Source organism: Oreochromis aureus, linkage group 7 (assembly GCF_013358895.1).
Source record: "Oreochromis aureus strain Israel breed Guangdong linkage group 7, ZZ_aureus, whole genome shotgun sequence".
Lineage (NCBI taxonomy): Eukaryota > Metazoa > Chordata > Actinopteri > Cichliformes > Cichlidae > Oreochromis > Oreochromis aureus.
This window is the reverse complement of record NC_052948.1, coordinates 42,797,689-42,820,540: the sequence shown is the minus strand read 5'-3', so window position 1 is coordinate 42,820,540 and position 22,852 is coordinate 42,797,689. Positions and strand designations below refer to the sequence as shown.

Below are 22,852 nucleotides of genomic sequence, written 5' to 3'. Positions count from 1 at the left end.
TCTACTCCTATCAGGTTTTCTGTTTTAGTAACCTCCATGTGACCTCTGACCTGCTGAACCTCCCCCTCTGTTTCAAGTTGTTTTCGTTTCACCGCGTTCACAATCTCCTGATTAGCCTTTGTGTTTCAATTTGCGCGTTTTCTTTTTGGGATGTCACTCAAACACTAGTGCCGTGCGATACTGCAAAGCCTGGAATCGATCTGATATCAAGTGAATACAAGGCCAGTATTGCCGATACCGATACTTTTAGGCAGCTTATGTAGGAGAGTGTGCCATGATTTATGACATGAATCGTCAACTCGCAAATTCTGAACACATTTTAATGCCGACTAAATCACTGTGATGTTAACTTTCTGCAATAATCAATATCTATCCTACCACACTAGTGTCTTTCCAATACCAATAACAGGGTTGGTATCGATATCATAGATATTTGGCTCTATCCACCTACCTATATCAAACACTGTATAACAATGTACATTTAAGCCGATGGAAGCCTGCAGGCTGGACTGCTCAGCATGTTTATTACATTCATTGCAATTGAAGCTGTCAGAGGATGATTATACTTTATCTATTTGCATATTTAAAACACAGAGGAATGCTTCATAACTTAAAAATACCTACAGCTCTAATTCACTGTGGTTAAACCATTCCAATTTTAACATATGATTATAGTAATTAGCTAAAGTCATCCAGTGATGCTTTTAATCTATAACGGGTGTTTAACATGCAACAACTACTCATTTTTTTGTTTTGTTTTTTGTAAATCAAAAGCCAGTGACAATGAAAATGTTGTAGCTCATGAGTAAAGTTTCAGCAGTTTCAGCATATTTTGTATTATGTAGGAGATGTTCTGCTGCTTTAAGGTGTAAAATATCCCATAACAAGACCCGTCTCATGTGAAGATTTTTTGGCACTGTTCGTGTGGCATGTTTATCTCTTCACTAGGGGATGTTTGTTGACTCCGCTCTGCTGCGTTGATGATGTTTTCCACTAATCTGTATTGATCTAAAGCCACTTCCTGCCATTGTTTTGTCACATCCCCACTGTCTCCTCTCTTCCTGTCCATCTAGTCCTCTTTTTCCCCGGCAAGGAAACCGGGGGCTTGAAGAGGATACACAAAGAAGGAGGGGGTGGTAGTGCTGTAGGTGAGTGTTTTAGGTCCGGGCATTACTCATGTTTTAGGGCCATTAATCTGTTTACAGGCACGTGAGGGGGACAAAAAGAACAATATTTCATTGAAATTTCATTCAAATTTTAAGATGAAGCTGTCTTTATTATATGAAGGTCAAACCTTGGGATATGTTAGTTGTGGCATGCATGTGTCTGTGTGGGAGGGACAGAGTCTGCTCTGACCCTGATAACGTAGCCACTGGTGAGTAGAAGCACTTGCCAGCATTTGATAACACCAACAGAAACGTCAGGCAGATCCTTACATCAACAAAGACCTGGAGAAGTGTGAAAAATACTGAGGTTAGTGAGTTGGGCCTGTCTTTATAGAGAATCAAAGTTCCTATCAGAAATGTATATCATTTGATTTATTATAGTGGATCTTGTTTTACTGGGTTTCCTGGGTTACAGCTGGGTTTGTGACCCTAAACTGGATAAGCAGTTATAATATTTTTAAATAACTGCATGAATAGATGGATCTTATTTTTAGACACAAAGCAGTATTCTGGCTCAGCTTCAGTGCAGTATACTTGTTGTAGCTGTACTTGTACACAGTTTTTATATGCAATTAGCGACCTCCCAGAAAGTAACACAGCAGTACAAGCTTCTACAAAAACAGCATGCTAATACAAAGCTAACAACCCTAGCTAACCCAGAGTTACGTTAAACAGCCAAGGAGTCACACTTGTGCGGTTGAACCCTTCATTTCTATTAGTACCTTCTTCTGTAGTAGAGCAGCAGCTACAGCAGCTACAGCACTTTCTGTGAAGTGTTCTTTGGGTTGTTTTAAAACTTTAAAACAGCTTTGAGTTAATCCTTAAAAATCAAATAATAGGTGTTCTATGTGTCCTCACAGAGATTGTGGCCAGTATGAGGGACTGTAGCCCAACATTTATACTGTTAACTCTTAATTATGTGATGTGTTTTCCGTTGGACATTGGTTGCATTTTCACCCATTTTCAGTCCAGTCCTTGTACTTGACCAGTTTCAGAGGATTTCTTTGTTCTTTTTTATTTTAAGTTAAGCACATCATCAAGAGTTTTGCACAGTACTGTACTAAAGGGAGCTAATAAGCTAATAAGTAATGTAATGCTTTACGTAACACACTTTTTTAAAATGACAAGTAATATGTAAGACATTGCCTAAAAAAAGTAGCAACCCCAAGCAGTTACCATCTTTATTTTCAATTATATTGTAACAAGCGTCTGTGCACATATATATGTTATTATTTTTATATAAATGTGGAGAGATATAAGTTGCTTACAACATGTACGTTTTCAAAAATAATCTTCAGGCGTCTGTAGCTTCAAATGTGGTGCAGATCGTCTGTCAGTGTTTCAGAAACAGAAATAATTAGAAATATCAGGTGGATAATTATGCAACTTTAGTACGTCCAAGTAGGGTCTGAAATCTATAAACAGCTGTCTGCACGTGTTCCCCACTATGTAGCAAACACTAGTGGATGAGTGAGTGAACAAGTGGACAATCTGACCACAGCATAAGAGGAGGATACATCATCAACCAGTAGTTAGCTAAGGAGCATTGAGTTTACATTTTCATTTTATGTGTATAAAAGTGTCAGACAGTTAAATGCTGTGATTATCATTCCTCTCGCAATGTTTTGGGGCCACACTAATCTGTAGAAATTCATGCTACACAAGTAAGTGCATAGTGCACATAGGATACAGTGGTAGGGAACTAATGGGAGCATCCTTCAAATACTGAAATTCTCAATAACAGTAAAAAAAAAAAACTAATAACAGGCACTAAGAGAGCCTATATTCTTGTCTTAATATTTGCTTTGTGTGAGTATAAGTGTGTCCACTCGAGAGACCGAGAGAGAGAGAGAGAGAGCAAGGGATGTACGTGTTAACACACGCCAGCAAGTGACCTCATAGCCTTTTATAATTTTGAACTAATGGCAAAAGCACATGTCCATCAAGACCTCTGGTTTGAGGTTACAATAGCTTATTGTATTGCATCCAGTGCAGCATGGGTGTAATTTTATGAACATGCAGGATTTTGTGGATGTGTGTGTGTGTCCATTTCTCAACCTTGAAACTAAACCAGAGGCTTGTGTTTCAAAAACTCTGTGAAGTTTGGACAGCCATAAAAATCTATAAAAATGTTCATGTTACATGTGAGGGATAAAAGACTCAAACACTTACTAAACCCTTGAGGTTCATTTGGAATAGTTCACACAGTTGTTAGGCTACCTAGTGATCTTGTGGATAACATTGGTCTTCCATCGAGAAGAAGAAGAAGAAAAATAAGGCGAAGGAATGCAGACGATAAAGTTTTCCTGCCTGCTGGATGATCCCTGCAGGAAGAAGGATGTGTAACTGTGGGTTTTACTGCAGGGAACCACTGGTCCTATCTCTATTGTTCCCAAACGGTTTGGATCGTCAAATCTGCATGCATCCTCTCCCTCAACACATAACATTCACATGCATAACTGCCAGTTAATGACACAGCTACAGATTCAGTTGCCACTTAGTCTGCTATCAGTAAATCCACTATGTTTTTCTTTTTCTGCCCAACACAAGTGGAAGACGGGTGGTTTAAAGGTATTTGACATGTCTAATACAGCCTATGTCCAGAAGGCAAGCCCATTAGCTATTGTTTTAATTCACTGAGACCACAATGGTAGAGCCAAAATGAGCAATCTTGGGTGATGTTGATAAGAAACACCTTTGAGAATTTTTAAGTACTCTTTTAAGTACTTTAAGTAAGATTGGTGAGACAAAGAGTTTTTGTTCACAATGACAAGAGGTATCTTTATAGGAGTAAAGGTGAGGCGTTCAAACTTAAGAGCAGTCGAGCAACTGTTAAGCATGGTGGTGGTACCGTCATGCTCTGGGGCCGTATGTATATATTTGAGCCTGTGCAGATGAAAGATGCGTGCTATAGAATCATTCTACTCTGGAAAAAAGAACAGTTACAAGAAATTAATAAAAACCCTAAAATTACCATTCACATTAACATTCGTGCCGATGATGATTGCATGAAAACTTCTGTACATTGCACCTCATAGATGGACTACAGCTAGTGTTTTTCAGTTATTTGTTCAGTTTTATATAGACCTTCTTGTTGTATACATACAGCTTGCACCTGCTGCTAACTAATATCAGTTACTTCATCTTTCATCACTCCTGTAATGTTACTATTTGAGCTTTGCATAGTCAGTAACTGCAGTTGTAATCTGTAATTCCTATCTACCTGATGCCTTAAAAACTTTCAGAGGGTCCCGTCCCCATGTCCTCACCCATCCCCCCATATTAGCAACAAACTGAGCAGGCTAAATCCTGCAGCATGCATAATACAACTCCAGTCTGCAGCTTCAAAAGACTTCAACACTCAAACCAATAGTGAGTAGTAAACATCGTCACGTTCACGTCTTCTAAACAGAGTCAGCTCTATTAAATAAGTAAATAAATACTCTGAGCAAAGCAGGTTTGCTCACCAAGGCTGTGACCTGAAGACGACACAGTCACATCTCATACTTCTGTGTCTTTGTAAACAAGGGCGGTACGAGTTACTGTACATCTCTCACTATTATATGCTGTATCTGTTTCCTACCATCACCAAACAAACAAACCTCCTTATAGGTCATTATCCTGCGGCAGACAGGAAATGAAAATGCACTGATACAGCGCTCTGTGGCTGTAAACAAGGCGCTGTTGCCTTGCAACAGTGCTTCTATAAATCACCAATTAGCTCATCACGTTTTGTTTATGATCAAAACTCTTCTCAGCTTGAGAGACGAGGAGACGCTCTCTGTAAATATTCTATTTTCACGAGCGATCCAGAGTGCAAGTCTGAGTTATTTATAAAAACAAAAAAATATTCAGGATTTTCCTGTCTTGTCCTCGGATTTGTATTTGATAAATATTTCTGTCTTGGCTCAGAAGACAGCAACACTTTGGAAAGCAGGAAGATTTCTATCAACAGACTGTCCCGGCCAGATGACCTACAAACAGAAAACACTAACAAGTCTGCAGTGGGTTGACCTGTTGTTGAGATTAGCTGCTGTTCTTCTTGATATCTGAATGACACGCAGGTCAAAAGTGCACAAAGAAAAAAATCCTCTGACCTCTTGCACGTGTGCTGCAAGGAAACAAGAAAGCGCAGTATTAGTATTTACACAGCTCGGGTGCTGCAGCATGGCTATTCCCTGATCTTTTGTGACCTTTTATTTAATATAATTGTTCTCCAAGTACTATACGTCATGTATTCATTATGCCAGTGAAAACGAAAAACAACTGAAACAGTGCTAAATGTGAGGAGGACAAATAGAAGATAAGAAAATCTATGTATTCAGTACTCATAGCTTCTGTGCCATCCTGCTGTATCTGGACCAAATGTGTCACTGAGGATATCATCTGTTCCAGTAATACAGTTTGCATTTTGTCAACAAATCCCACAAAGAGTCTGGAATCAACAATGATTTGTTTCTGTTAATAATAAAAATAATAATCCATCACCCAGTTATTAAATTCGGGAGGCATGGCTGGAGTCTAAGTTACACACTGGAGAGGCCATCAGTTCATCGCAGGGATAACACAGAGAGACAACCACACTCCCTAACATCCACACCTATGGCAAATTTACAATCACAAGAATACCTCAACATGCATGTTTTTCTACTGTGGGGAGAAGCTTGACTACCTCAAGGGAGAACATGCAAATGTCACAGAGAGAGTTGGGGGAACAACCAGGATGTTCAAAACCAGGATCCTTCTGCTTTGAAGCAGCAGTGTTAACTGCTGCTCTTTTAAAAAAAATAAAAATATAACAATAACTTAAAGTAGAGCTATGCAAGACTCAAGTGAGACATCCAAAATAAAAAAGTTTGATCGTTTTACTCTGTATCATCTGCAAGAGAAAAGCTACAGAGGAAAACTTTTTTCCCCACCCACAGTCTGGCAGGGCGACTGGGCACCAGCTGCCACAAGTCTATGCAAGGTAATCACTTCTTAAAAGATGAGCTCAACACTGGTTCAGCCAAACAAATGTAAAGCTGTAAAGCTCCGTAGTCTCTGCGGAAATATTTATGCATAAACTTCCACCCTGTTGGTAACAACTTGGTGTCAATCACCCCAGCGTCTCTTCTTAAAAGACCAGAATGACACCCAAATGGTCTCGCTCTCCAGGAGCGACTCAAGTGTTAGCTTTAATGAGTTTCTCATAATTAAAAGTGGATATCAGGCTGTAATTGAATTGCTAATATCACCGGTGCTGATCAGTATCTCCTCAGGGGTTATTTTATCATCAGGGCTGTTAAACTGCTCTCGGGTGTTTGTATCAGACGGGCAATATCATAACTTTTCCACACGAGTCTGACTCAGAGTTCGTCAGAACACAAATAAAGCCTTTGCGGAGACAGTTGCCTTGGTAAAGTGGGGGAAGGCGGGGGTGCTGGTGTGCATGTGGTCTGACAACTTAACACACACATCAAACAACTGTCAGACCCCCACCAACTCTCACACACACCTAAACAGAGAGAACACACACCTCATGCTCCTCTAGCGCTATAAGGCTATAAGTATCACTGAAAGAGGTCCATAAACACGCAAACACACGAGGCTGCGATAAAAGATCAGAGAGGCGTTCTGCAGCCCTGCAGACACACTTCCACTGTAGCGTGTGTTTATGTCTTTGTGACGGATGACAGCTGAGTGAAGGGCTGGGATTAAGAGTGAAATGCCTTAAAGTGCTTGAAGAAAAGGCAAAACACAAGGAGCATCTTTGTGCATTCATGGCATGTGGTTTACAGCACAAGGCCACACATGAGAGTGGACTACAACAACAAACACTACGGCACACACAGGTGGCCAATTAAAGAGGAAAAACAAGAGCTGGACATTGTGGAAACAGGCTCTGATGTGATTAAGTGAAGCAGTCGATGGTCTGCAAGGAGTTACTCAGTATCCAACCTTCAAGAATAAAAATAGAAGGAAAAAATACTTTTTTTGTGGTCTCAAGAAATGCATGCATCACACAAGATTCACAGATTCTGTCTTGATGTGTTTTAAAGGAGACTTTTTAAAAAAATTTCATCTTCCTAAAACTCCTCTACAAAGCATAACAAGGGTTTTATTTTTGGGAAAAGTGAGTGGGTGGCGGGCTGATTATCGAGGTCTGGTGTTTTATTCAACTATATGTTCACATTTCTGTCAACAAACAGCTAAAAACAGACTTCTGTCCCACCAGAGTACAAGAAGGAAGCTTGCTTTGATTCACTTTGCTTTGCTGTTTTCCTGTTCTGCCCAATGAACTCAGACCAAAAAAAAACAAAGAGCTGGATGGACAATCAAGGCTCACAATGTGGAGGCAACACAAATGCAGTCACATCACTGTGATTACCCAGTACCGCAAGCTAACAACACATCACAATAATTGGCAACAACAAACAGCTCTGTAACAGTAAATGATGTTGGTGAAAGGACGGGAGATGGGAATATATCCTCATCTTCATAATCAGAGGAAGAGGGGGATGACTAAGGAGAGGACAGGCGAAGCATGGTGGAGTGGTGGAGGAAGGGATCAGTGGAGGAAGATTGTTGAGTGATACAGTAGTTGTGTCTAAAGGTCTGTGCCCTGGCGCCACTGCTGCCACTGTGCTGAGAGACGGAGCCGACTGAAGACTGAGATGTTCCACCTGGGCCAGCAAAACAGCAAAGAAGAGAAGAAGACTTTAATTTGCTTTGTTTTGTTTTCTCAAGAGGAATTGAGGGTTGATTTTTAAATAAAAGCAGGGTGACCAGAGTTGTTTTTCAATTTCACACAGGGAAAACATGATATGAAGTGACATAGTGTGTGTGTGTGTGTGTGTGTGTGTGTGTGTGTGTGTGTGTGTGTGTGTGTGTGTGTGTGTGTGTGTGTCATAATTGGCTAAGAATTTCTAAAATTGACAGATGTGACTCAAAAAAGGTAATTTATGGCTGCATTTCTACTGAAACCCAAAGACAGAGCAGCAACTGAAGTAACCATGAAATCACAGAGAATACTGTGAATATATATAAAGACTTTCACATGAGACCCTAAGAACAAACTTCAGCTTTTTTATCATTCTTAATATAAAGTTGCCAAAAAGTTGCATTTAAAAATTTCATTTGACTGCTTCCCAATATAAACATGTCCCACTTTGTCCCACACAAACACTGTTTGTCCCACATTGGGATGTGGTCACCCTATACAAATGTATATCCAAGTTTCCAAAATTTAGGATTGGAAGACGTTCAGACATGAAACTGTAGGTAAACACAGGTGTTACTAATGGTGTTGATTAAAGCTCTGCACCTAACAGAACTTTGATTAATGTCATTAGCAGCACCTGTACCACCCACGGTGGCTACTGTGTCTTTTGTTTCACACTGGTTGTAAGTTTTGCTGCTTACAGAGGCACTTTTTAGCATTTATTTTTAAAATAGATGATTAGTATTACTATTGTGTTTTTATTTTTTTCATTTATAAATATAGATCTCCAGCAAAATAAAAATTCATCTCAAATAAATTGCAGAATCTATCTTTTAGTTTATCTTCAAAGGTAATATTAAGGCTGTGATTGAAATCTTTGCCTGTTTTAACGGTTTTTGTGTCCTTTAATTCAACAGACCAAAACCATTTTGTGGCTCCACATGTCTGAGCATGTACTGGCAAGATAAAAACAAAACAAAACAAAATCCAGGTAAAAAACCTTCAGTTTCTTATTCGGGTTTCGGGTAATCAGGATCGCCCACTACCAGAACGACTCTCTATTGATATGAAAATTGGCCACTTTAAGGAACTTGCTGTGCCCAGGTGTAACTCTGAGCTCCTGTCCAAACATGTCTGTTTATCTGATGAACTTTCATTAATTATGTTATATTTGTAAGTTAGATTTTAGGTTTGTTTGTTTTTTTTGTACAAACTGAATATGGGAAATTAAATGTGTGGTTTTTTTTTTTTTTTAAAGTACAAAAAATGTACAAAAAATGCACAAAAAAAGAACAATGTTACAAGTTTTTTTTGTTTGTCTTTGCTTTTCTTTGCTCATAATTACTTCATTTTTCATTTCCTGTATAGAATTTTATAAGACATTTTTTGCACTTTTAAACTACAGGGGGAGTCAAATTTGTAGTTCTTTGGTGGTTTTGTTTGCTGCTTTTCTGTCTGAGAGTCTGCACAGTTTAAGTTTGCCTCCAGAATTCTGTTCATGTTGAAAATATTTTGTGCACAAAAGTGAAAAATTACCTGTAAATATATAAAACTTTGACAGGCTTTAATGAAGTTACTTCACGGTGTATTAGCTAGTGTGGGAGTCAGTGGAGAGAAGGGGGTGTATGCAAAGGAGGAAGGAGGAGGGCAGTGGGAGGGTGCGAGTCGGGTGGGGGTATATAAGTGGAAGCAGAATTCACACACAGCAACAGACTTGAGTCCTGTCAGCTGCTGTGAACCAAGTGGGGGTTTTTTTTCACCCCGTTCTCAATTTTTAAAAAAAAAAATAAGGATAAGAAAAGAGGAAAGGGTGAATATGGAGACAACTGTGGGCTACGAGTACTACGAGGACTATGAGGAGTCAGACAACTCCTCAATGTGTGACTACTCAGAGTGGACGCCATCATACTCTGTCATCCCAGTACTGTACATGCTCATTTTCATCCTCGGCCTCTCTGGCAATGGAGTGGTCATCTTCACCGTGTGGAGAGCCCAAGGCAAACGGCGAGCTGCTGACGTCTACATCGGAAATCTGGCCCTGGCCGACCTCACCTTTGTAGTCACGCTACCTCTCTGGGCTGTTTACACAGCCATGGGTTACCACTGGCCCTTCGGAGTGGCTCTGTGCAAGATAAGCAGCTACGTGGTGCTGCTCAACATGTACGCCAGTGTCTTCTGCCTCACCTGCATGAGCTTTGATCGCTACCTAGCCATCGTCCACTCCTTATCCAGCAACCAGCTGCGCAGCCGGGGTCAGATGCAAGGCTCCCTGATAGCCATCTGGCTGTTGTCTGTTATACTGGCCGCTCCGACTCTCGTCTTCCGCACCACCAAGTACGATGCAGAAACCAACCGCACATCCTGTGCCATGGACTTCAGTTTGGTGGTGACACAGAAACACCAGGAGAACCTGTGGATTGCCGGCCTCAGCATCTCCTCCTCCGCTCTGGGCTTTCTTCTACCTTTCATGGCAATGATGGTGTGCTACGGCTTCATCGGCTGCACCGTCAACCGCCACTTCAACACCCTGCGCAAAGAAGACCAGCGCAAGAGACGCCTGCTGAAGATCATCACCACACTGGTTGTGGTGTTTGCTGCATGCTGGATGCCCTTCCACATCCTGAAGAGCGCTGACGCACTCACCTACCTGGACTTGTTTCCCGACACTTGTGATTTCCTGCGCTTCCTCCTGCTGGCTCACCCCTACGCCACCTGCCTCGCTTATGTCAACAGCTGCCTCAACCCCTTCCTTTACGCCTTCTTCGACCTGCGCTTTAGATCCCAGTGCTTGTGCCTACTCAACCTGAAGAAGTTCCTGCATGCGAGCCCGGCTAGCTCCCTGTCCTCACAGAAGACAGAGATTCAGTCTCTAGCCACAAAGGTGTGACTATGGATTAACACCCAGAGGCACGCTGGGGTCAAAATGAACACTGCAGAACAATGTAGGTGAATCAAAAGTTTCCAGTACTGAGTGCTTGTTTATGGTCCAGCAGCAGCCAGTTTCGGGGTGTAACCTTTGCTTGCTCTCGCTCTGGACTATTGACTGAAGGCTTGTGGTTTTGGTGTCAGACCACACCGAAACCCACTTTTTTTCTTTTTCTTTTTTTCAGCAGCACTGAAACTGAGCTACATAAGAGAGACTCATTTAAAAATAAGGGGAATGTACTTTTATTAAAACTGATATACTCATCAGTTCGTCTTCTCCTGTGGACTTTCTGCAAAAGTACTGAGCTATGAAGTCTCAAATCATGTTCTCAAGTCATGGGAAACTATATTAGGTTGATTATGACCATGCAATTTCCCCCTCCCTTTCCTGTTTTTTATTAATAAACTCTTGAGGTGGAGGTGTGACATATTAGAAACTGTGCTCTTGAAATCTGTCTTGACTGATCAGTATCTGCACCGCAGCCAGCAGGACTACGTCTGTGTGGGGGGGGTGTGTGTGTGTGAGTGTGAGAAGGGTGTGAGTTAGTCAGCAAGAGGTGTTTGAGTCTGATAAGAGTAGAGTAAGAGGTTGGGGGGGTGGACAGACCAGACAGACAGATGGCAGCTGACAAATGTTTTCTAGTTGCAGAAAGCCCCGATTAAAAGGTGGCTGTATCGACAGGCTCTGATGTGTCTGCCTTTGAATATGAATGAATTTGTTCACTAGTAACAACATAAAACCCATTTTTGTGAATATACATTATTTTTTGAATTTATGTCTATGATTTGTAATTAAAAGCCGGTGCTTTGAAGGGAAAAAAACCCCCAGTCTCTCTCGCTCTCTCTCACTTTGTTATACCCTGCTGTGATATCTTGTGGAATGTATTTTCTCCAATCCAGTGAATACGCGTCTTCCTGTTTGGTGAGTTGCTCAGAGGAGGCAGCCTTCCCTCCTATTGTGTTTCGGGGGGCCGAAATCAAAGCATACAGTATGTCTGGAGGAAATGCACGTCGGTCTTCTGTTTCCCTCTTCAGGCGTGTTTGTTTCTTCTCTTACAATTCTCCCCAAATTAATCAGTGAGCACAAATGGGATCAACCGCACGGCATTTGGCTTCGTCCCAGACAGAGTAGGATCTTAAGTGTTAATTACCAAAACTTCACTCGTAATCCGTGCTGCTGTGTATCCCAAATGCATCTGAATTATTTTGGTAGATATCAATATTAATGTGGTAGCACACTGAGCTTTAATTCAGAATAGGAATAACCAATTTGGACTCTAATGAGCTTTTTACAGGATAAAATCAGTGACAGCGGGGAGACTCGGGGATTGGATTAATCCTGGGTTACTAATTTGTAGTGGACTTGCCGTCTCTTTGTAAAAACCTTAGATGAAGCAGAGCTTTGTCTAAATCAGTTAAGACTGAACACCACATTTAAAGGTGACACTGTTGGAAATTATAGTAAAGAACTGGGAGGAGGATTTCCTTTAGCTTTGAGCTCTTACTTCAAAATATACCTACTATACTCTTCTATATAGCACAGAAACCCATACAGTACAGCACAGTATAACCTTTATAGTGATATTTCTCTCATGAACCCTGAACTCAGTTTCTTGCCTTTTTAAAAAATCTTTACTATGGTAACATATCAGCTTTGTTGCAGCAAAACTTTTGGAGAGGAACTGAGATCTTAATTGCTATATTAGTTGCACTCATAATAGTCGATACCTAAACAACAGATGCATTCACACCAGTCAATATCTAAACATTAAATAATAAAATACAGCTACAAAACGACTAAATTAATGATTTTAACTTAAACATTTACATTCCGATGAGTTTTGGCACTCACCACAAGTAAAATACCATATTACACTGTAAAAATTCTCAGGTTTACTTTTCTTTTTACACAAACATGTGACTGTATTTTGGGTAAATGTGACCAAATTGAATTTCTTGTAGGAGGAAAACTGCAGCTGTGACTTCAGTTTGGGAAAGTCGAAAAAGACTTTGTTATTTTAAAAGAAGGAACTTCAACAGCTGCAGCCACACTCGCTCTGCCTTCTCAGTCACAGTCTCAGTTTTCCTTAATCTCTTCTGAGCCACGACACACACACACAGACATGCAAGAAAAATCTTTATCCGAATTTAGTCTAGAGGACGAGCGCAAACATCTTGAGCTTTTTGTCAATTTTCAGTCTTAACATTTTCAAACTGGGACAAACATCCAGGTGCAAATTAACTAAGGACAAACTGTATACTCGAGCCAGTGCAGCTAAATATTTCTAAGTGAAACTTCAGAGTCTCATGCAATGGCTATTTTGTTTTACAAGATGGCCAGTCACATTATCCTCCACAGCATCAAAGTGAAAGCTAGCTGTGAAACATAATCTGCTCAGATTATTTTCATGGGTTTCCAGGATTTATGAAGCTCACATGTTCATGTTACAGATTTGCTAAACTACACCAGAGAAAAGAGAATTACTCCCTTTGATTGGGTGACTGACATGACTATTCAGGAATTATTACACCAATGTTTTCATTCTCCTGTAATTACAGTGAGCGTGAATTAAGCATGTCTAGACTGGAAGCAGGCTTGCCGCAGGGAATCCCGAGAGCAGAAACAGCCTTCATTTCCCACTCAAATGAATCATATACAACCGGGACAGTACGTTCTAGGATAAACACAAACATGGAGTTATTTGTTTTTTTAATCTCAGAGAAAACCTGACAATTAGCACAGCTTTCTGTTGGTAACTTCTGCAGCTTAAAGGTGCATTCATGCCTGCGCTAAGATGGACAGTAGCTGTCCTGTCTGGGGAAAAAATCGAAGCTATGGTGTATAAAATAAATTACCAATAATTATGTACATTCATAACCATACATGCCTATGTGCTACCGAGAAAATGAAAACCAGCCAAAGAGTCATTCAACAGTTTTAACGAGAAGAATTTCTTTGCCCTTAAGTCCTGAAACCAAAGTCTGAATTTAGTTTAGTTTCACTTTATTAAAGACACACACAGGCCCATAGCAAATAAAAAAATACATACAAAATGCATAAAAAAAAAAGAAAATGTAAAACAAATTCCACAATATCACAAAATTACACAGAGGCTATAACGCCGGTGATTCCATAACTTTGAATAAACTGAACTTAGTGCAGGGTCAGTCAGAGATGTAATTATACTGTTTCTGGAGTCCTTTACCCTACACATACAACTGTGCATCAGATTGTGAATTATAGCACAACAGATAGGTACTCCAACACTAACAAACATTTGGCTTGCACTGCTCCATCCTGGCAACTTGTGCATCAACCTCATTCCATTATTATATGCTACAGTGAGTTTCCGCATACTGCTTTCTCTGTAGCTCTTGCACAAATGAGCAGTGTACACTGGAGTGCAAAAGGCTTTGACGAGTCCAACAATCACTGGAACAGTGCACATACCAAACTTACAGCTCAACATTGCTTGTGCATACATTAAGCAGCATTGTCTAAAAATGACTATACCGTCCAACAAATCATGAGATATGTAATGACCTAAATATTTAATTGGAGTACACACTTTAAGAGAGAATTCAGGAATAACTAAATTCTGGTCCTTCTTACTTTTGTCAATAAAAATATTCCTCTTCTTGCCGTTATAATGAATATCGAACTCTAGACCACATTGAGAGCATGCCCTCAATAACTGTTGAAGGCCAGCACTATATGGTATTACCAACTACACAACCTGTTACACAGTCATCTAACAGCTTTCACAAATCATCCATATAAACATTAAACAAAAGAGGAGACAGAATACTCCCCTGTCTAAGCCCGTTCCTCACATAAAAAGGGGGCAGACACACAGTAAACCCATTTTATGTGCACGGACTGACGGGCATACGAGAAGGACAGAACTCTAACCAAAGATTTAGGAACCCCTCTGTTGTATGACTTATAAAATTGCTTTTCATGATTTACACAATCAAATGCATTTTTCCCCACTTTGTCCTTAATAACAGGTACAAACATAACAGCAACAACTGAATCCAGCAGAATACCATGAACTATGAATCCTGTGAAACAAAAAGCAACCAAAGGAGAAAGTTTCCTACTAGCAAATTTCAAATGTGCAGATATCTTATCCATCCCACATGCCTTATAGTCTTTTAATGTCCTAACTGCATCATAAATTTCTTGTTATAACACTACAACATCTTCCTTATTATCAATTTCATCCACTGCAAAAATGGCAACTCAATAGATCACAGTAATGTTTCTGCCACATTCGAGTAATTTCCTCAGAGCCACTAACACCATCAACATTAGCTGGAAAAGATGTCTTAACACTTCATTCCTTTTAATAAAACGGAGAGCATACTTAAATTTAGCATTTGTGTGTTTCCTATGGTCAAATAGAGGGCTGGATGTTTCCGCCCTGTCTCTGCCCAAGCCTTAAAGGACCTTCTGGCCTCAGCATGAAGCTCCTCTGCACGTAACTTGCAGCCTGATTTAATTTTATACGTCTTAGTCTTAGACAATGAACTGCTCAGCACAAGTAGGGACTCCACAATATTCACATCGAAGGAACACAACTCAGCCCCATGTTGGGGGATTTTACAGTTGACATCATAACATGCAGATGCATCTTTTGGTAGCTCAATCTTAATAAGCAGGAAGTCAGACTGATTTAGAGTTAAAGACACAGGCACATGATCAGTAAGAGCAAGATCATAATTAATGCTCATAAAGAGTCATGAGCATCAGCTCTGCAAATACAATGATCTAGCTATGATGTTGTGTGCCATGCTTCACTAATATATGTGCAGCTATTATCAGACAAAAAGACTTTACTAGAGAGAGTCAAGCCAGTATCAGAGCAGCACTGCAGTAAATGATTTGCAAATTAAGATCTACCATCAGATACATCCGCATTCAATGGATACACAAGTGGAGTCAATGTCCTGAATGAAAGACATGACACAGGACAGTCTATTAAGACACCTAACCTCATTCTGGGGACACTCATAGGGCACATATACATTTAGAATAGTAAACTTTCTATCTTGGCCAATAATCTCAATTCCTAAAGCCCAATCAAATTTCAGTCTGACAACATTCACCAGCTGATCATACATCTTGTGCCAGAGTGTAGCAACACCACCAGAGATTCTCCCACGAACCACCCTGGAGCTCAGATCAGAGGTAGATTCACCAACGCCATGAAAGTCTTTGTGCAAACAGTTCGTTTTTTCTAGATCTTGCTTAGATAGAAACGTTTCTTGGGCACACAATATATTACAGAACACCAAGAGTTTATCCATTAAAAGAGACAATATTAATACTCATTTATCTCAGCGTGCCATGTGCACCCCACTGAAAGCTGCCGCCCTGTGCTGCTTCAGAATAACCAGTGTTTGACTCAGTGCACTGCCGCTGCACCCCAGTCCTCCCTGTGACGGCAGTGACTCCGCTGCCTCTGCTCTTCTTAGGCCTACGAGCCTCAAAATAGCGGCGAACATAAATACATATCCTTTACGTCATCACATTCAGCAGTAACATGAAATGATCCAAATCATTTGTGGGCAGTGTCAATTTTCCGACATGTCACGGACTCACCCAACTTCTCAGTCAGATAGGAGCGCAGAGTATCAGCGTCGAGATCAGGGAAAAGCCATATTGCAAACACACAGTTTGGTTTTAACCACAACGATCTTATCATAACTGGGGTCATACAGTGACAATCAAGCTAGCCGCACCCACAATGTTGTTGTTTTTAACGGATATTACGGTAGGAAATATGAGCAATTCATACATTTATAATTCTTTCACTACACATTGAAAATAACAAAAAAGATTACAAATTCTGTAAGAGTTGACAATATATTTCTAAAGTATTGCCTTCTCACTAAACTGTACATTTCTATTCAACCTGACCTTATCTCCAAATAAATAAAATTGCAGTACTGTATTTTTGATATTGTGTATTTTTAAAATGTTATTACAGGAAACTGTTAGAGGCGACACAAATATTTCACTGGATTCTTACTCTGGATCACCCTTCCTCTTCCGGCTCACAGCTCTCTGAACTGTATGGTTTCACAGAAAATTATACATAGAGAGATAGACAGATACTGTATTGATCCTGTCACATAATGAAGTTATTATACATTTTTACAGAGAGAACCATAGAAAGGTTTCCCTAAGTGTTCTTCGTGGTTGAATCAGTTAGAGGGAGAAGGAGCTCTGCTGCTTCACAAAGGTTTAATTGAGCAGGTGTGATGGGTTGTCCATGATGGTGAGCAGTTTGTTCAGTGACCTCTGACCCTCACTCACTCAAACGCCTCCAAATTCTCACGAGTGCTTCTTCTAACCTTGCAGATTAATTGTGTGGATGCCTTTGAGGGCATCCACACTACTGAGTTCCTGTTTCTCTTTATTCTTTATTTTTCCAGTTGCTTCCGTACGTTTTTTGGCACTCAACTACTCCCTCAGTTTTCAGCCGATTTTCTCAGTTCAAACTTTAAAAAATTCTGCTGTTTCTGCTAATGATGGCTATGACTTTTGGTGCTCATAACTTCTATACTTTTTGAGATATTGAATTTTTTATGCAATATTTTTTGCCCATTTCTGCCACATTATCAGTGGGGTCACTAGTTTTCCTTGCCGGTTTGAGCTGTGTTTTAGCTCAGTGAGATGAGCAGCCGTTCTCAGACTGGGAGTCAAGTTCAAGTTCAAATCCTGCTTATGGCAACATTTCTTTCAGTTAACAGTTATACTTTTTTAACTCTTTTCAACACAAATTTCAGCTTTTTCACCCCTTTTCAGCAAAATTTTTTGTTTTTTCTGCTGTTTTCAGAAAAAAACTCTTTTCAGCCCAAATTCTGCTTATTCACCTCTTCTGCAAAATTTTCAGCCTTTTCACCTCTTATCAGCACAAATCTCAGCTGTTTTCAGAAAAAACCTCTTTTTAGCAGAAATTCTGCTGATTCATCTCCTTTCAGCGTAACTTTCTGCTTCTTTACTTCTTTTCAGCAGAAATTCTACTGATTCGCCTCTTCTGCAGAATTTTTAGCCTTTTCACCTCTTCTTTGTGAGAATGAGTTTGGCTCAGAGAGATGAATAGCTGCCTTGAGACCAGGAGGGCCAAGTTCGAATCCTGCTCAGGGCAAAAAAACCCCTTTTTCACCACTTTTCACCAGCAAAATTTCTCCGTCTTTACCCCTTTCAGTATAATTTTTGCTTTTTCACCTCTTTTTCAGCAAAAACTTCTGTTTCTTCACCTGTTTTCAGCAGAATTTTCAGTTTTTCACCGCCATACAACTTTTTGCAACTTTTCAACTTTTTGAGCTTTTTCAGCAGACAGCTTCAGCGTTAAGGCATCCACACAGCATTTTCGCAGGAAATGCAAATTTTTCTAGTTTGTTCTTCTTTTTGGCATCTCTGGCACTGATGCTGCCCCTGCTTACTTTAGACCTTGTACACAGCCTCACTGCTGGTCCTCCAGTCTAATCTGTCATTCGGGTGAACTCTGATTTCCACCCACAGTACCTTACTTCAGTTGGGATCAGTGGATGGAGGGAATCAGTACTGCATCTGTACAAATTGTTCGACCCTATAAACCTGAAATCTGTGTGGAACAGCTGATCTGTATGGTGTGCAGAAGAAGACAAAACATTATTTACCATCCCAGTTACTATGTTACTGTGGCTTGTGGATGAATGTGTGCATCACTTAGTTTTAATAGCACATTACAACATTCAGGCATCAGTCTAACACAGTAACACTTGTTACAAATTCAGCAGAAAGAAGTTGCTCATCGTGTGCACTGCTGAGAAAAAGAAGCTCATTTCATTCATTTCTGCTTTTTCATGAAAAGAGTGTCATTGAGGAACAATAAGTGGGGTTCGCTCTCAACACTCCTCGTGAGGACTGTTCCAATTCTTAGCACACTGCTCTTCTCTTTCCCTAAGTCCTTAGCAATTCTCCTACTCACTTTTCCTTTTCTTTACAATGGCATTTTCATTGAGGTTAAGGAAATGAGGTTAGGAACAGAAGACAGGCGGTGCTTTTGGTACTTGGTCAAGACAACCAAGTATCAAAATGTGGAAGAAAGAGGATTTAAGTGACTTTGAATGAGGCATAGTTCTTGGTGTCAGATATGTTGGTCCGAGTTTTTAAGAAACTGCTGATCTACTGGGAATTTCCCACACAGCTATTTCTAGGGTTTACTGAAAATGGTCCAAAAAAAGAGAAATTATCCAGTAAGCAGTAGTTCTCTGGTTGAAAATAACTGGGTGAGGTCAGACATTAGAAGAAAGCTACACTGCTGATAGGAAGTCAACAGTAACTCAAATAACAGCATATTATAACCAAAGTATGCAGAAGAGCATTTCTGAACACACAACATCTCAAACTATGAAGCACAAGACCACACCAGGTGTCACTGCTGTCACCTAAGAACAGGAAAGTGAGGTTACAGTTTTCAGTGTGTCACCAATAGTGGACAACAAAAGGTTAGAAAAGTGTTGTCTGGCCTCATGAACCTCAATTTGTGCTACGATATTCGAATGATAAAATTTTGCATAAATGAAATGAAAGCATGGATCCATCGCGCCTTGTACCCATCTTGGAATGTCTGCTTCCAGCTGGATAACATTCCATGTTACAAAGATCAAATAATCTCAAATTGGCTTCTTGAACATGACAATGATTTTACTCTACTCACATGTCCTCCACAGTCACCAGATCTCAATCCAAATGAGAACCTCTGGAATGATATTGAACTGGAGATTCCCATCATGGATGTGCAGCAGACAAATTTGCAGGAACTGTGTGATCCTGTCACGTCAGTGTGGACCAAAATCTATCAGGGTATGTTTCCATCACCTTGTCGAATCTGTGCCATGAAGAATTAAAGCAGTTTTGTTACTAAAAAGGGCTCCAAACTGTTATTAGCAAGGTGTATCTTATATAGTGTCCACGTGTACAGTTTATAATTATTATAAACCTTTTTTTTCACGATAGTTCAAATATTCACTACACAGTTTTTTATTTCTTCCTTTCTTTCTTTCCTACCATCATTGACCTTAGAGGTGACCTTTAAATGCAGAGAAAACACAACCCTGTGGAAATATGCAACCCCAGTCCATCAGCAGACTGGGTCAACTCTTTATCAAGTAAATTCAAATTGCTTCCTTAATGGCAAAGTAAGAAGATTTTCAACTGATTCAATGTCATATAAATGGGTGACAAACAGCTATTGTGTTGCTTTAAAAATCAGGCACTCTGTGTGCTACAAACACGTGTCCAAGTGTCATAAATCAGAACCCAATAATTCAGGTCAAGCAGAAAATAGTCAAAGGAAGTGTGCACACATTTCTCCTTGAGCCTAACAATAGCAACTTAGCGGCCCCGCCAGTAAACCAGACCTTGAGCCTGGTCTTGCAATAGTGTGGTAGGATGAGATGCTGACCCCTGGAGAGTCTTGGAAGACCCTCAGCTTCCTGCCACCCGGTATTCCAGATCTCCTCCCTGTACTGTCCCGAGAGATTAACAGACCCCATGGACAGGATAGGAGTCAGCAGCCCGAGCAGGAAGACTAAAAGGAGGGTAGGCAAGGTAGGAGTTCCTGCACTGGGATATCCTGTCATTCAAAAGCATCTCTCTGCATTCAGTGCCCTGTGCAAGACCTGCAAGCTCCACCTGAGGCCTGTCTGCTTTACATACTCTCCTGCAGTTTATTTTTAAGGAAGCAGACACATGATGTGAAAAGTTACTTTCTCTAAGAGCATGTATGACAATGAAGCAGTACTGCATTGAAGACAACAGAGTTTACAATAGAGTAAGCTGCAGATGTAAGACTTAAAGTGGCAAATCGGATGTGTCCCTCTTCTCTGTCTCTCCTGAGATGCCATTTCAAAAGCATTCACACAAGACAGCTATCGCTAGTGGAGACACGTCTTTTCCGAAAGAGCGGAAGTGCCCAAGCTTTGGGAGACTCCGGATCTTGGGTTAGTGAGTCTTAGAGGAGATCGTCCTCTTCACCGAGCACAAAGTGTCCCTTCATTCTCTCCTCTATCCTCTCCATTGTGCATCCTTCCCTCTCTCGAGCCTAAATGGAGGCACTGTCGCCCGCAGTGCAGCACTGAGCCAGTTCAGAGGCTCAGCTGCACTGACTTGAGCATTACAAGCGCTACAGGTAACGGTTGATGAGCATCAAATCGAAAAAGAACTTACATCAGAGCAACATCCAGAGAGGCTATGTGCTGCAGCTTTAATTCATTTCATCGGTGAGGTGAGGGGAAGATCACAAACCTTTAATACTCCCAACAAATTCATCCGTAGAGCGAAAACAAAATCAGAGTTTCCAGCTGTCGCATGTTGTTGCAGCCACACACTGGAGGGACTCTTTCCCAACAATCCACTGCCACACACAGTATGTTTGTGCTTCTGTGTGTTCTGACTCATTTTACATGTCGTGTGGACATAAATCTGTTTATACAAACAGGTTTTTGTTTATGCAGTCACACTGACGCGACCCTGCTTCCTTTTGGAGACAAAAAAAGCCAGTCGATTATTGTAAATCATTAGATTTTAGGGTAAAGACATTGTTTAAGGTTAAGGTAAGGCTTAAAATAAGTTAAGTGCTGATTCTGGGGTGCAGACATGTCTTAAGGCTAAAATAAATACTCTACTTTGAGTAATATTGAATGAACAGTGTGATTTTTATGTAATAATAATGCATTGGATTTATATAGCGCTTTTCAAGGGACCCAAAGCGCTTTACAATGACATTATTCATTCACGCTCACATTCACACACTGGTGGAGGCAAGCTACGGTTGTAGCCACAGCTGCCCTGGGGCAGACTGACAGAATCGAGGCTGCCATATCGCGCCATCGGCCCCTCTGGCCAACACCAGTAGGCGGTAGGGTAAAGTGTCTTGCCCAAGGACACAACGACCAGGACAGAGAGGCCGGGGATCGAACCGGCGACCTTCCGGTTACAGGTGCCCTTCCCAACCCCCTGAGCCACGGTCGTTTTAAAGAAGTTTCCACACAGCACTTTTACATTGGACCACCTTCTTTCCTATCCAGTTGTTGAACTTAAATGTAAGGTGAGCACAGTGAAACTTTCTCTTTTCAAATGAATTGCTGGGTCATATTCTGCACACGCATCATTTTGCACAACAAGGCTTAAACATCTGAGGTCAAAGGTCAAAGCTCCAACGACACTTGTAGTATAAAGAACAGTACTCTTTATACTACATGTGTTATTGGAGCTTCGACCTCTTCAGACCTTGTTCGTCTCCATGCAGTTTGGATAGTAGGTGAAGTTGTGCCAGAAGCCTCTGTTTTGTCTTTAAAAAGGGACTTCTGATTTAACTAGGTCATGCAGCAGTTTTACAGTAATACGTTTCAAAGTGGAGATGTTAAATAAAGAATCTTTCCCATGTTGCTTACAACTGCAGGATTGTCGCAACTAAATTCAAATTTGTATAAAGTTGTGATGACCCCTTAGGCACTGGGTTGTTGTTCTGCAGGGGCTCGCTGAGGAGCCGACACCAGCATTTTGGCTCGGACCAGCTTGGCTACAACGTGATTTCTCGGATTTCCTTTGCTCTCTGCACACTCCCACACTTCCATGCGTGCTTTACTCTAATGACCTACTGACAAACATGTTCTCTTCATTTAATTATGTTTTGTAAATAAATGATCACTTCCTGTGTTACAAGTCTCCCTCATTTCATCACACTCTATGAGCCGAGCTGTGATTCTGTGATAAGCGATTGATACGAGCAAAAAGGGCCTCTGCATCTAATCTGTGGACAAGCATCAAATTGCATCAACCCCTGATGTTCTTAGTGTTTAATTGATCTGCTGCTACTTCTGTTTTAATTCAAATAGTTGGTGTGATGGCAGCTCCGCTGAGTTTGCTTCATTAGCAAAAAGTCATCTTTGATTTGTGTCTTCATAAATTTGGCTGAGATAACCTGAATCAGAGATGTTATGAGAGAGGAAAATGAAAATATGGCCCTGAGTTTAAATCTGCTGCAGAATTCAAAAG

General features: G+C 40.6%; 1 protein-coding gene across 2 annotated transcripts; it reads left to right on the top strand.

The window, feature by feature from the left end:
* Window positions 1–1,321: 1,321 nt before the first annotated feature.
* LOC116322532 (apelin receptor B-like) lies at window positions 1,322–21,485 on the top strand. 2 transcript variants are annotated; one of them, XR_005613779.1, is made up of 2 exons: window positions 1,322–1,473; window positions 19,525–21,485. XR_005613779.1 is itself a non-coding variant. In XM_031742622.2 (2 exons), exon 2 carries the CDS (start codon window positions 9,437–9,439, stop codon window positions 10,754–10,756), a length of 1,320 nt encoding a protein of 439 aa, XP_031598482.2. In that variant the 5' UTR covers window positions 1,395–1,473; window positions 8,787–9,436; the 3' UTR covers window positions 10,757–11,618. The 2 variants fall into 2 exon arrangements, 1 of the variants encoding a protein (XP_031598482.2); XM_031742622.2 differs by lacking the exon at window positions 19,525–21,485 and adding an exon at window positions 8,787–11,618 and having other exon boundaries at window positions 1,395–1,473.
* The last annotated feature ends 1,367 nt before the right edge of the window (window positions 21,486–22,852 follow it).

Excerpts from the sequence above, each read along its gene's own strand:
- LOC116322532 (XM_031742622.2), top strand. The coding sequence starts at position 9,437 with ATGAAGTTACTTCACGGTGTATTAGCTAGTGTGGGAGTCAGTGGAGAG.